A 13,647-nucleotide genomic window follows, 5' to 3' on the forward strand; every position below is an offset into this window, starting at 1 on the left:
AAGACCTCGGAAGGAAGAAGAGGCGGCTCTGACCTCTTTTATAAAGGGCATCTGTGTTAGGAGTCCAGTCCAGTTTGTCATCTAGAAGCACCCCCAGATATTTGTAGGGCCTCACAGCCTCAATGCTCTCTCGCTGAATGCAGACCAGCTGAGGAGTCCTTCGTCTTGGCTGCATTCAGGATGAGATAACACACCACTGGCTGAAGCTGGTGATGAGGCTGGTGTATTCTCCCTCTTGTTCATTTCTTAAACATGCCACTACAACTGCATAATCCCTATCATCCGAATACTTTTGGATGTGACAGGACTCAGAGTTGTTCTTAAAGTCGGCAGTGTACAGAGTATAAAGAAATGGCACCAGCACTGTACCCTGCGGTGCTCCTGTGCTGTTCAGTACAGTATCAGACACACAGTTGCCAAGCCTGACAAACTGTGGTCGTCCAGTCAGGTAGTGTCCACCCGGTGAGTGATGGATCCAGCCCCAGGACATCGAGCTTCTCCTTCAGCATGAAGGGCTGAATGGTGTTGAATGCGCTCAAAAAGTCTAGAAACATCACCCTCAAATAGCTGCCAGGTGTATCCAGATATTCATAGATCTGGTGGAGCATCTAGATGATCGCATCCTCCACTCCAATTCCCCCCATGGTAACCAAACTAAAGGGGATCCATTCCATGTTTCACCTCTGGTTAATGGGGTGCAGAAAAAGCCGCTCCAGAGTCTTCATAATGTGCGAGGTAAGTGCTACTGGTCTATAGTCATTCATCTCTGCTGGACGACCAACTTTACGTACTGGCACAAGATAGAATGTTTTCCACAGCATCGGGACTCTCCGTGTCTCCAGACTTTGGTGGAAAATCCTGTGCAGCTGTGGAGCTAACTGACCCGCAGTCTTTGAGTAGTCTGGGACACACAGCATCTGGACCTGGAGCTTTACCTGGACCTGGAGCTTTACCTGGACCTGGAGCTTTACCTGGACCTGGAGCTTTACCTGGACCTAGAGCTTTACCTGGACCTGGAGCTTTACCTGGACCTAGAGCTTTACCTGGACCTGGAGCTTTAACTGGACCTAGAGCTTTACCTGGACCTGGAGCTTTAACTGGACCTGGAGCTTTACCTGGGCACAGCCTTTTAAGCTTAGTCCTCACCTCCTGCACAGTGAGTGCCACACCTGGGACCCCTGGATTTACTCACTTATTCAGCAGCACTGATGGAAAGGGAGGCTGTGGATGTTATAGGGACAGCGGTCATAGATTTGGGTGGAACTGCAAGCAGAGGAGAGATAGCGCCACCATGTGGTGTTACTGGAGTAGGCACAGCAGTCACAGGATAATTAAACCTATTAAAGAATTGGTTCAGTTCATTTGCCCTGCTCACATCACCGACTGTGCTCTGGCTGTTCTTCTTAGAGCCAGTGATGTTCCTCATCCCATTCCACACTTCTCGGATGCTGTTGAGTCACAGTCTACTCTCCACTTTATTTTTGTAGTCCCGCCAGAGTGTCTTTTTAAGCTCCTTTTGGACTGGCCTGAGTTTGTCTCTGTCCCTCTCCTTGAGGGTTGCCTGCCTCAACTAAGAACGGGCTAGACATCGGGGAGGCTTAAAGTGAGTGAAATGAGAGAGCAACTGACGGGAAAAACTCCCCTTTTATAAAGACTATTATAGACTACAGCGCCGCATGTATATGTTTCCCACAGCTCATTCTACAAAAGGTTCTCTTATCTTACATTACTTTTTAAAATTGTTTTATTATTATTATAATTATTATTATTATTTTAAACAACATCGGCTTTGTTTGAAATTTAACTTGTTTTCAATATGCTGTTTCATTTTCTTTTGAACAAAACTGTTTTATTTCTAAGGGAATAAGTCAAATGATTTAATAAGAATTGTAATATAATAACTGAACTGACCTTTTTTTTTAGATTAGAAACACCTTAACTGCTCATCAATAGGCAACTCAAATGAGATAAGACGCTGCAGGTGTGCACTTGTATATATGACCACAGAAAGTTTCCATGTGGTACAGACCACCAGTCTCACAGAACAGATTAGATACAATCTTAGTCCAGTGTAGCAGACAAAAGACTCCATCTCACTGTGTGGTTTTGAGCTTTAAACACGACATCTGTTTTTATCTACTCTTATTCATATCATGATCTACCTAAATGCAATAATTAGAAGTTATCAATTTATAAATCACTATGATCAAGTTATTTAAAAGATTCACAAATCTTGTTTAATTTCTTTCAGGTGTCTATGGAAAAAACATTTGCCTCCAATAGAGTAAGAGATTGTACAGTGACAATCATCTAAGGTACAGTACAATAAACCATAGCAATATTCACACATTTCATTGTGTCTTACAGAAGCTATTTTTAACAAACCAAAGGAAATTTTGCAGTCAGCCTATCACATGACACGTGATGGCTTTTCTTAACCAATCAGAAAGCTCCTCTATCACCTTCATATAGCCTGCACTGATGTCGGCCAGTCACAATCTGTCTTTCACCAACAGACATGATGATGATTCTGAATGCTTTTAGTGTTTTCCTGCTTTGGTCCCTGAGTAAGTAGCTAATCCATCTAAGATATAAATGTCTTACTTAAAAGATTTTCAATGATTTTTAGACCTAATAAGCATACTTCTTTATCTTCTCAGGTGCAGCTTTGGAGCCTGAAGTCCTTCAAAGAATTTCTTTTCAAAGAGCGAAAGTTGGAGAAACGGTGGAAATTACATGTCACTTTTACAGCAGTGGGAGAACCAGCGTGTGGTACAAACTGACACACAACAGGAGATTAGAGCTGCTCGCTTCTACTGATGTCTTGTTTAATCACAGTACTGTCTCTGAGAAGTTTAGAAATCGTTTCTCTGTTAAGTTGTTCCCTGTGGTCAGTACTTTGAAGATATTGAATGCAGAGTGGGGGGATGATGGTACGTACTACTGTGGAGTTTTGAACCTGGAAGATGTGACGTTTGGATCAGGAACAGCTCTGGTGGTTGAAGGAGAGTCAAAGCTCATGCAGTCTGTGCTCCAGAGTCCAGAATATATCAGAGTGCAGCCAGGAGACTCTGTGACTCTCAGCTGTTCATTTAACACCAGCCTCTGTCCACAAGAACATACCAGTGTCACTTGGATTAAAAGTGGTTCTCAAACTGTTTCATGGAACTTTGAGAACATCAGTATGAACTGTGAGGTGAGAGAAGACGGAGAAACTTCATGTGTTCATAACCTGATCCTGACAGAAGTTGGTTCAGCTGAAAATGGGACTTTTCTCTGTGTGGTGACTGCCTGTGGAAACACGATGCTTGGATCTGGAACAAGGATAGAAATGTACAGTAAGTCAAGTCTCTTATTTGTCATTATACAAACAATGAGGCTCTGTGGAACTGTAGAGAATCCAGTGGCTGTAATTTCAGTATTTATTATGATTAGAGACAAATCTATCTATGTTTTTGTGCTCCTGTGTAAATCATTATTTAGAACCACCTTATCCGTGGTTTAGTCTTTAGATCCAACAGTACTCTGAAAGCCAAATATGATTTTAGATGGTACTTGGTGTGAAAAGTTTACTGTTATATAAGATCAGATGAGTTTGAACCTCTATCACTACTGCATATGTTTCATATTCACATTAGTGCAAGGCAAGAATATTGAGCAGCACTGTGCTGTTTACACATGTGTGTGTCTTTGTTTCAGGCTGAAGACAGTGTTACATATGCTGGAGTTAGGACAGCACCCCGAGGTGCCGCCTGCAGAGGGACCTCCATCCTCCACAGTCTCAACACAGTTGTAGTGTATTCTCAAGTGAAAAACTGTAAAATGGAATGAAGTGGTGCAGTGGGAGTCTGACTCCTACACTGAATGTGGAAAGAGAGGATGATGTTTTGTTTGTACATGCATAAGTTCATTTTGTTAATGTACATCTCATGTTTGTTTGTTTTTTTGTCTTTTTTATCAGGAAGAAAATGAATAAATATTTAGTGTTTCACATGTGGGTTCATGTGATTATGTCTAATAAGGTGAAAACAGCCAGACTGATTCTTTCCACAGAGACATGTCTTACCCAGACATGCTCTTGTGCTCTACCCAGGTCAGTGTGGCCGAGCTCATTGATTTTAAAGACTAAGTCTAAGTCTTGCACCACACTGCACTTGCAGTTAGGGTTTGGTCTGAGTGATCTCCCCTGACAGTTTGCCCAGGCAGTAAGAGAACAAGGAAGTCCACAGTGACCCATCGGCTTCTGCCCGGGCCTCTCTCCTGGCTCCTGCTCAACAGGACAGGCCAGTTTTGCCCATTGAAAAAATGATATATTTCAATTTCACACTGCCTTAAATGCTCATCTGTAGGCAACTCAAATGAGATTGAACCCTGTCAAGTGTACACTTCTATTTATGACTACAGAAAGATTCTATGTCCTGTATCTCAGGAGCTAGCGGTAGCTCTCCACCCCCTTCCAAGTAGCTCGCCAAGGGATTTCTGAATTACAGGTATAATGCTGAGTAAGTACAATATGATTCAATAAATGCCTGTTACCAATGTACACAAGAACACTTTTTGTGACCCCTGAAACTAGTAGCTCTCTGTCATTTTTGTGACATCAATTTAACTCACCAGAGGAAAAAGGCTGGAGACTCCTGTCGTACAGACTCCAGTCTTACAGAAAAGATTAGATACAAGCTTTCAATCTGACCAGGTTATTTAAATGATTCACAACATATTCCAAAAGTCTAGGAATATTGCATGATTATCAGCACACACAGAACACATCACACACCCAAAACCACCCTGACATACAATCAATAAACCCCAAAAAAGGACCTTGTGTTTGCCTTTCAGTACAGATGTTATCTTGTCCAATGGGAGGGCATCTGCTGTATTCACTGACTTGCAGTAGATCTATCATCTTTCTTCCAATAACACATAATAGGCCTTTTAGTATTTGGTAGGCTCTTTAGTGTGTGTATATTTCCCTTTGGATAAACCATCTCAGAACAAACATATGGGTCTCAGCTTTCTCAAAATGAAATGATCTGATCTGAATCTACTAGAGCGTCTGATAATAGTCAGCTCAAATGAAATACACCCTGCTGAAGTACACCTCTATTTCTGACCACACAAAGTTTCATGTCTCACAGACCAGTATTTGTCTTACAGATAAGATTTAAGATTAGAACACGCTGCCCCGACACAAACATGGTGATTGGTTGCTGGTTTAGCAGATCAGAGATTAGATCTGTGTGGTTTGGAGCATTTTTCTGTTTGTATTAACTCTAAATCTCATATGATCTACATATGAGTGCAATTATTCAAGATTATTATTGTTATAAGAAATCACTATGATCATTCACACCTGACTGGAACTTTATTTGTAAGAATGGTGCACAAAACAAAACAAAAAAACGTGTTGCATTCTGCTTACACTTCAGTTACAGGAAACAAACCTGAGCCATATTCAGAGTGTTAAAAAAAAAAAAAAAAAAAAAGATAGGCTGACTGCAGATATCTCTTGATGGGTGTTCTTATCCAATCAGAAAGCTCCTCTTTTCACCTTCATATAGTCTCCACTGACGTCGGACAGTCACAGTCTTTGTCGTTCACCAACAGACACGATGATGATTCTGAATGCTTTCAGTGTTTTCCTGCTGTGGTCTCTATGTAAGTAACTAATCCTTTAAGATTTTAACAAGATTTTCTATATTTTAAAACAGACTAAGCATAGTTTTTATCTTCTCAGGTGGGACTTGGGGGAGTATCATTCAACCGAGGATTCATAAAGTGAAATTTGGAGAAGAGGTTGAAATTATGTGCCTCATTAATGAAAACTTGGAAACCAGCGTGTGGTACAAACTGAGCAACAACAGGACACTGCAGCAGCTCACGTCGAGCTACAGTACAGTCTCTGAAAAGTTTAGAAGTCGTTACTCTGTTAAGTCATCCGATTTTTCCAGTACTTTGACGATATTGGCTGCAGAGTGGGGCGATGCTGGTACGTACTACTGTGGAGTTTTGAGCCAGAAAGATGTGGAGTTTGGATCAGGAACAGTTGTGGTGGTTGAAGGAGAGTCAAAGCTCATGCAGTCTGTGCTCCAGAGTCCAGACTATATCAGAGTGCAGCCTGGAGACTCTGTGACTCTCAGCTGTTCATTTAACCCCAGCCTCTGTCCACAAGAACATACCAGTGTCACTTGGATTAAAAGTGGTTCTCAAACTGTTTCATGGAACTTTGAGAACATCAGTATGAACTGTGAGGACGCTGGAGAAACTTCATGTGTTCATAACCTGACCCTGACAGAAGTTGGTTCAGCTGAAAATGGGACTTTTCTCTGTGTGGTGACTGCCTGTGGAAACACGATGCTTGGTTCTGGAACAAGGATAGAAATGTACAGTAAGTCAAGTCTCTTATTTGTCATTATACAAACAATGAGGCTCTGTGGAATTGTAGACAATCCAGTGGCTGTAATTTCAGTATTTATTATGATTAGAGACAAATCTATCTATGTTTTTGTGCTCCTGTGTAAATCATTATTTAGAACCACCTTATCCGTGGTTTAGTCTTTAGATCCAACAGTACTCTGAAAGCCAAATATGATTTTAGATGGTACTTGGTGTGAAAAGTTTACTGTTATATAAGATCAGATGAGTTTGAACCTCTATCACTACTGCATATGTTTCATTTAGTCATAAATAATGAACATTTGGGTCCGGTCAAGTAGTAACGGAGGGAAACAGGGGCAGATTTTTTACATTCAAATGTCTCTTATTCAGAAACTAGAGGGACTATTGAAAGAAGTAAAGTATCAGAATGTAGGAAAGAGTTACACTCCAACAGGGTCAAGTTAAACCTGTGATATTCTTTCAAGTTGTTGACAAAAAATTTAAAAACTCATGTCGGTAACAGAGGGAATGAAATATGCAGCACTTTTTGGACAATAAATCCAAACAGTGATAACTCTTGGTTCTCACTTCCATATCCTTAACAAACTGGTTTGAATATTTGCTTCATATAGTTTTCTACCATATGGTACAAGATTAGGTTGGAAAACCTCTTACTTTTTGAGTAATGAGATTTTTTATTAAGAAAGGTCATGGTAACGGAGGGAAAAGTAACGGAGGGAAAATTGTGCAAACAAGTAGAAGGTGCAGGATTTTACATCATTTGTCAACTTTTTTCTTCCAAATACTTTAAAATTACTTGAAATGAAAGGAAACTATTTCTATAAAATATGTCAGTCCTTCCAAGCAAATTTTTATCATTTTAAATACATAAAAAAAAAAAAAAAAATCCTGTACCTTCATCAACAGTTCAAAGATGGAATAACACAAGATATGATGAAATACATCCATTTATTGACATGATTTGCAGGTCTTTGAAATTTGGGAAATAATTTTTGTTCCATGTTTCATACATGGTCTGTTTAAAACAGATGTAACTTTAGAACCAAAAATGGTACAGAACAAAGGTCAACAGTTTCATAAACTAGAGTACATATGTATCTGTTGAATACATTTTTATATCAGATGCATTAACTTGGCCTTGCTGTTTACTTCTGATTGACCGGGTCCATTTTTAACATAAGAGTCATCTCAGTTTTACATTTACAATTATTGACACCATGACCAAAACACTGAAAAATTCACCACTTCACAAAGTTAAAATGGCAAGTTAATATAACAACAAACAGAGGTTTACACTTTATACATATATATTCAGCTGTTCATCATCATATATATCACTGAACATGGACTGTGTTTGGCTTTATTACCAGCTTTAAAAAATCTGTGCAGTTTTAATACCAAAAGATCATCTACTTTGATCCTTTTAAACTAGTGAATAGTGGATATTATGTTCTGTTAGTATACACATTAAAACTTGCTTTGTGACTAATTCTTCGAGCAGACATGTCAAACTCAGGTCCGGGGACCAAATTTGACCTGCGATATAATTATATTTGAGATCATATCAAATCTGTATTAGAGCTGCCCACCGGCTACAGATTGACTATAGACACATTATTTATTAAAAATGTTGTTATTATTTTATATTCTGATTGTTCTGGATTCAGCATTTAAGCAAAATTATTATTAAACATGTATTTAAAAGAAAAGGTTTAACATTACATATCTTGAAAGAACAGAAAGCATGCAGATGTTGTTGAAATTTTTCAATAAATATTTAGTTTGGCCCACGACTTAGTTCCAATTTTTAATTTTGTTCTCTTTGAATTTGAGTTTGACACTCCTGTTTTAGAGTATGTTTCTGTATTACACGCAGTGGCTGTAAACCTATTTTTGTTCCTCCATAACTCTAAACACATTGATAAGTGTAGCAGAATGAGGGAATATGCAGGGAAAGAAGTGATTTATTTATTTTTTTTGTTCAGGATTTGCTTTGCTTTTGTCAAGACTGACATAATTATTAATTTCATTTTTATTATAGCAAGGAATTTGTTTTCAGTTACTCTTTCCACACTTACGCCAACAATTTGCACTTGGATTTGAATCATTTGGTTTGACTTTTCCAGTAACATAACTTTAGTTTTATTTAGATTTAGTGAGAGCTTATTATTGTCAGACCATTGCTAAATTTGATCCGAGGTGATTGTTGAGGTGCTGTATAGGCGAATTTCATTGTTGACAAAAGCGTGTGTTGCATGCTGGGAATTATTGTGGTCGGTGGCAAGAAACACTAATTCAACATGACGGACGGAGCGAGAAAGCACGTAAAGGGTATTGATCCCGGTTATTTATCCACTCTAACGGCAGAGGACCCAAGACCATTTGACCAGAAATTGGTCATAAGCATCGATGGAGCCAAATCACCCTTTTCAACCCCGACAAAAGGTGGACCAAACCAAATTTCTGGTCAGAATCACCAACTACCTGGACAAATATTCACTTGGGCGATATCCACAATGACTTGGTGGAAACTCCTGGGCCATTCACAGCAGAAAAGATGAAAACCTCCAAGAGTCTCGATGTGTTGTTGAACTTGTTGGAGTCCACGGTTTGTTAGGATCTTCTACGTTTGCTCTGCGGATGTTTGAAAGTCATTTAATTCACCATTAGTGGTTCTTTTCACTCGGAATACGAAAAAGATATTTTCCTTCTTCCGTGCTTCTATTTGTGCATCTGATAATGCAGCAGGAATTTTACCATTATCGGGGATAAATACGTGAGGTTACACACTGTGTTTGACCGCTACCGTGTTTCTTGCTTCCGACCAAAATATTTCCCAGCATGCAACGCGGGCTTTTAATAACAATGACGTCAGGTGAAACTCGCCTATATTTATGTATCCTCACCTGATACCAGAATATTTGTGTCAACATCAAACAATACCACTTTTGAGTTTTATAAAGATGCAATTTTTCAACATATAGATGGCAAATCTATATATAGATAATGTATAAATCCAATTCTGCTGTTACTTAAATGATTCACAACATATTCCAAAAGTCTAGGAATATATCAGCGCACACAGAACACATCACACACCCAAAGCCACCCTGACATACAATCAGTAAACCCCAAAAAAGGACCTTGTGTTTGCCTTTCAGTACAGATGTTATCTTGTCCAGTGGGAGGGCATCTGCTGTATTCACTGACTTGCAGTAGATCTATCATCTTTCTTCCAATAACACATAATAGGCCTTTTAGTATTTGGTTGACTTTAGTATTTCGTAGGCTCTTTAGTGTGTGTATGTTTCTCTTTGGATAAACCATCTCAGAACAATCGTACGTCTCAACGTTCACAAAATGAAATGATCTGATTTGAATCTACTAGAGCACGGGTGTCATACATACAACATAAGGCCCAGGGGCCAGATCCGGCCCTCCAAGACCTTTAATCTGGCCCTCGGCTGATTTTCTACTAAAATATTTTAATTATATTTTCTAGTAGAATATTGGTAATTTTCTTAGAATAGCAGCGTCTCCAGCGTCTCTGTACGTGGCCCCTCCCACCAGAGCAGCACAAATGAAGACTTGTCTCTTTCCAAACGCTCTTAAAGGACGTTACATGGTGATTGGTTGCTGGTTTAGCAGATCAGAGATTAGATCTGTGTGGTTTGGAGCATTTTTCTGTTTGTATTAACTCAAATTCTCATATGATCTACATATGAGTGCAAGAATTCAAAGTTATTATTATTGTTATAAGAAATCACTATGACCAAGTTATTTAAAACATTCACACCTTTAGTTTAAATGTTTCAAATGACTGGAACTTTATTTGTAAGAATGGTGCTCAAAACAAAACAAAACATAAAAGGGGGTTGCATTCTGCTTACACTTCAGTTACAGGAAACAAACCTGAGCCATATTCAGAAATGTAAAAAAAAAAAAAAAGATATCTCTTGATGGATGTTCTTATCCAATTAAAAAGCTCCTCTTATCACCTTCATATAAATCCAATTCTGCTGTTGATAAAATTGTTTCTGATTACAGAGAATCTTCCAGTGCATCTGAGTCAAAGCTCCATCGCTCTGATTGTGGTCTCCATTGCATTTGTGGTGTCTGTTCTTGCCCTGGTGCTCGTGAGCTGCAAGAAGTTTGACAAACAAACTCCAGGTACAGTTGTCATTCAGAAAAGTGTCAGCACTATCAACTCCACAGAAACAAAGCCGTGTGTTTATTTTACAGGAAGAGCTCTGTGCAGTCTGGACTCTCCCGAAGACAACAAGGTTTAATGATTTTATTATCATTTTCAATTATTTAGATTAGTGCTGTTATATTGTCTTGTTTAACTTTTCTGGTGTTTTTTGCATTGTTCATTTCACTGTATGTGTTTTTATGGCTTAGAAATGCCAGAGCAAACAATGCAGGCTCACCGCTCCACAGATTTGACCTGTAACATGGTGTAGTAGTGTCACCTGCTTGGCTCCGCAGAGATACATCATTTTCGGGTCACAGTGCAGATCATTTCAGGCAACACCAGAAAAGTTCCATCATGACCTTTAAGTGGAGACATGCGTTAGTGTAATTATTAATTTTTGTGTTTTTTGTTCTTTTTTTTTTTAGGTTGAAGACAGTGTTACATATGCGAGAGTCAGGATAGGGCACCACAGCGCCACCAGCAGGGGGACCTCCATGCAACCCAAAAACGACACAGTACTGTATTCTGACGTCAGAATTAAGAAAACAAGAAATAAATAAGAAAATGTTGTTATTTTACGTAGGAATTATGCAGAAATTAAAGTCAAATATGTTTTTTGTTTGTTTTGTTTTTTTTTCTATTTTTTTTTTATTAATTAATTAATTTTTTTTTATTTTATTTTTTGCAAATTCGGGTTAAAAAAATAATGTAAAAATTCAACAATAAGAATAAAATATTTTTTTGTGGATTTTTTGTGGATTTTGTATATGTTGTGTATTTTTTGTGGATTTTGGGGTATTTTTTTGTGTATATTTTTGGGTATTTTGTGGATTGTGCATTTTTTCTGAAGAAGGCCATGACCGTAATTTTGCCAAAATAAAAATGTGTTTCTCCTCTGACCACATCCTGTATTACTGATGGGGATCATACTGGTTTAAAATAGGACCAACTTTCAAACAATTCCACGTTAATTAAAGCAATCAAGTAATGTAGACGTGATATGTTTCTAAATATATATTCAATAAAACAATAAACAAATCTATTTTTTAAATGCATATGATGCCATAATTAGATGGTTTTTCCTTTTTAATAATCTATTTTCATGCACTGACAGAACAACCTCCACAAAAAGGCAATAAACAGCCAAAGTGAGAAAGAACACCCCTGAAGTAGGCCTGTAACGATAACAGATTTTGCAGGACAATTAACTGACCAATAATTTATTGTGATAAATGATAATATTGACATTTTGAGACCAATTTCAACTGTTATAATGACCATGAATGAATAAAAATGCAAATACACCCTTTCAAAGATCAATAAACCTTACTCTCTAAAGAACATTTAACACAGGAACTGAAAGACAATAAAAAACAACAGACCTAAATAAAACAGACTTGTTAACATAGGACTAGCCTAATGTGTGTGACTCACAGCGAGGACTTGTTCACAAAAATGCACTTGAATAAACCACTTTTGAACCAAATACAACCAAAGCAATAAATAAATGAATTATTAAGTCTCTGTAACAAAATTGCCCTTAAAAGTGATTTTAGTCACTGACATGGTATATAGTGGTCACTCTCTCTGTGGCTGCTGCTGTGGCCCCGTCATTTTGGTCATTTAAATGTTTTTATTAACCCTCGACACAGGATCCTGTTTGGCTCTGAGGGAGTCTCTGTCCTGTCTGGTGTCGTGTCAGTGTCTTGTGGGATTTCAGTGGATTTCGGGTTCTCCTGGGGGCGGGGCTAGTTCTGTCACTCGGGGTTGGGTTTATCAGCTGTTGGGGTTTGAAACATTTCTTCTCATCGTTTGCACACTCTCAACATTTGACGCATGTGGCTGTTGAGTTGATTCAGCATCGTGATTTGTTTTGGCACTCGGCAATGAACTGTTTTGGTTCTGACAGCGGCTCTTGTGTTGTGGCTTCATTTTTAGCTGCACAGACAGCGGCGCTTTCTGCACTCGGGCTGCGTCTGTGTTGATAAACACAGTGCACGTTGGTTCAAGCGTCATTACACTTGTTAAACAAGAGGAATCAGAGCGATAGAAGCTTCTAACATTCACCCTCTTTGAGAGTGAGAAAGAGCGAGGAAAAAACAACAACATGCAAACAGAATTTATCGTGGCCGGAAAAGTTATCATGCTCGTTAAAAGTTATCGTATGATTAATTGATTTGTTTATTATCGTTACAGGCCTATGCTGGAGGACACCCTCTCATATTGGAAATACGAAATATGAGTAAAAAATCCTTTCTCTCATTCATTTAAAAAAAAAAAAACACTGATAATGACAGGTCTTTTTTGTGATCAGATTTATTTTGTGCAAAAAAAACGTAACAGGCACCAAAGATCCACTAATTGAACAATGTGAATATTGCTGTGTATTTTAAACCAGTCAACACAGAGACAGAAACTGGTTCATCACAAGAGTAAGACGCCAACACAAAAACAGACATTAACTTTTATATTCACTTTATATTGACTGTAGTTCAGAAGAATGCAGTGAGCAGGACATTGGGGAGACCAAACAACCACAACACTAAACAACACAAGTTATTCAGCCTCTGAGGTGCACCTCCTTTGCCAACGATATTCACCGTGAGGTGCAGAATTTAAGCAGAAGGGCTGCTTTGAAAAAGAGGTGAAGAAAAAGAATCCCTCCTAGAAGAGAAATGTTGGATTAAGATAATTAACCGCTCTCTACAACAGCATTCTAACAGTATGGACTAGTGAGAGGTCAAGTCTATCAAATGCAGGTACTCAGCAGTGGTGATTGTGTATTTTGTTCACTTACAATAGCAATAAATCTTATTCTGATTCTAAATTACAATAATAGGTTAACTAGTAAACAAGTGCTGGGCAGTTTCACTGTTAAACTTGATTTTCAAAAGCAGAGTCCAGATGACTTCCTCTGAAACATTCTCTACCTTGGAACACTAACAAATATGATAAGAACACTTAACTTTTCCAAAATGTCCTTACAGGCCCTGGTATATTTTAAACAAAACAAATCAGTATACTTTTTAATACAAGCACATTTTAATACCAGG

At 38.4% G+C, this 13,647-nt stretch overlaps 1 protein-coding gene across 1 annotated transcript; it reads left to right on the forward strand.

Moving 5' to 3' along the window:
* The first annotated feature begins 5,600 nt into the window (after positions 1-5,600).
* LOC129409708 (uncharacterized) lies at positions 5,601-11,154 on the forward strand. The gene is made up of 5 exons (XM_055156225.1): positions 5,601-5,658; positions 5,738-6,388; positions 10,447-10,569; positions 10,642-10,682; positions 11,020-11,154. The coding sequence occupies exons 1-5, from the start codon at positions 5,613-5,615 to the stop codon at positions 11,152-11,154; spliced, it is 996 nt and encodes a 331-aa protein (XP_055012200.1). The 5' UTR covers positions 5,601-5,612.
* Positions 11,155-13,647: the final 2,493 nt, after the last annotated feature.

The sequence above is a fragment of the Boleophthalmus pectinirostris genome, unplaced genomic scaffold (genome assembly GCF_026225935.1).
Source record: "Boleophthalmus pectinirostris isolate CB_2022bp ecotype Guang Dong unplaced genomic scaffold, ASM2622593v1 HiC_scaffold_20, whole genome shotgun sequence".
In the NCBI taxonomy this organism is placed as follows: Eukaryota; Metazoa; Chordata; class Actinopteri; order Gobiiformes; family Gobiidae; genus Boleophthalmus; species Boleophthalmus pectinirostris.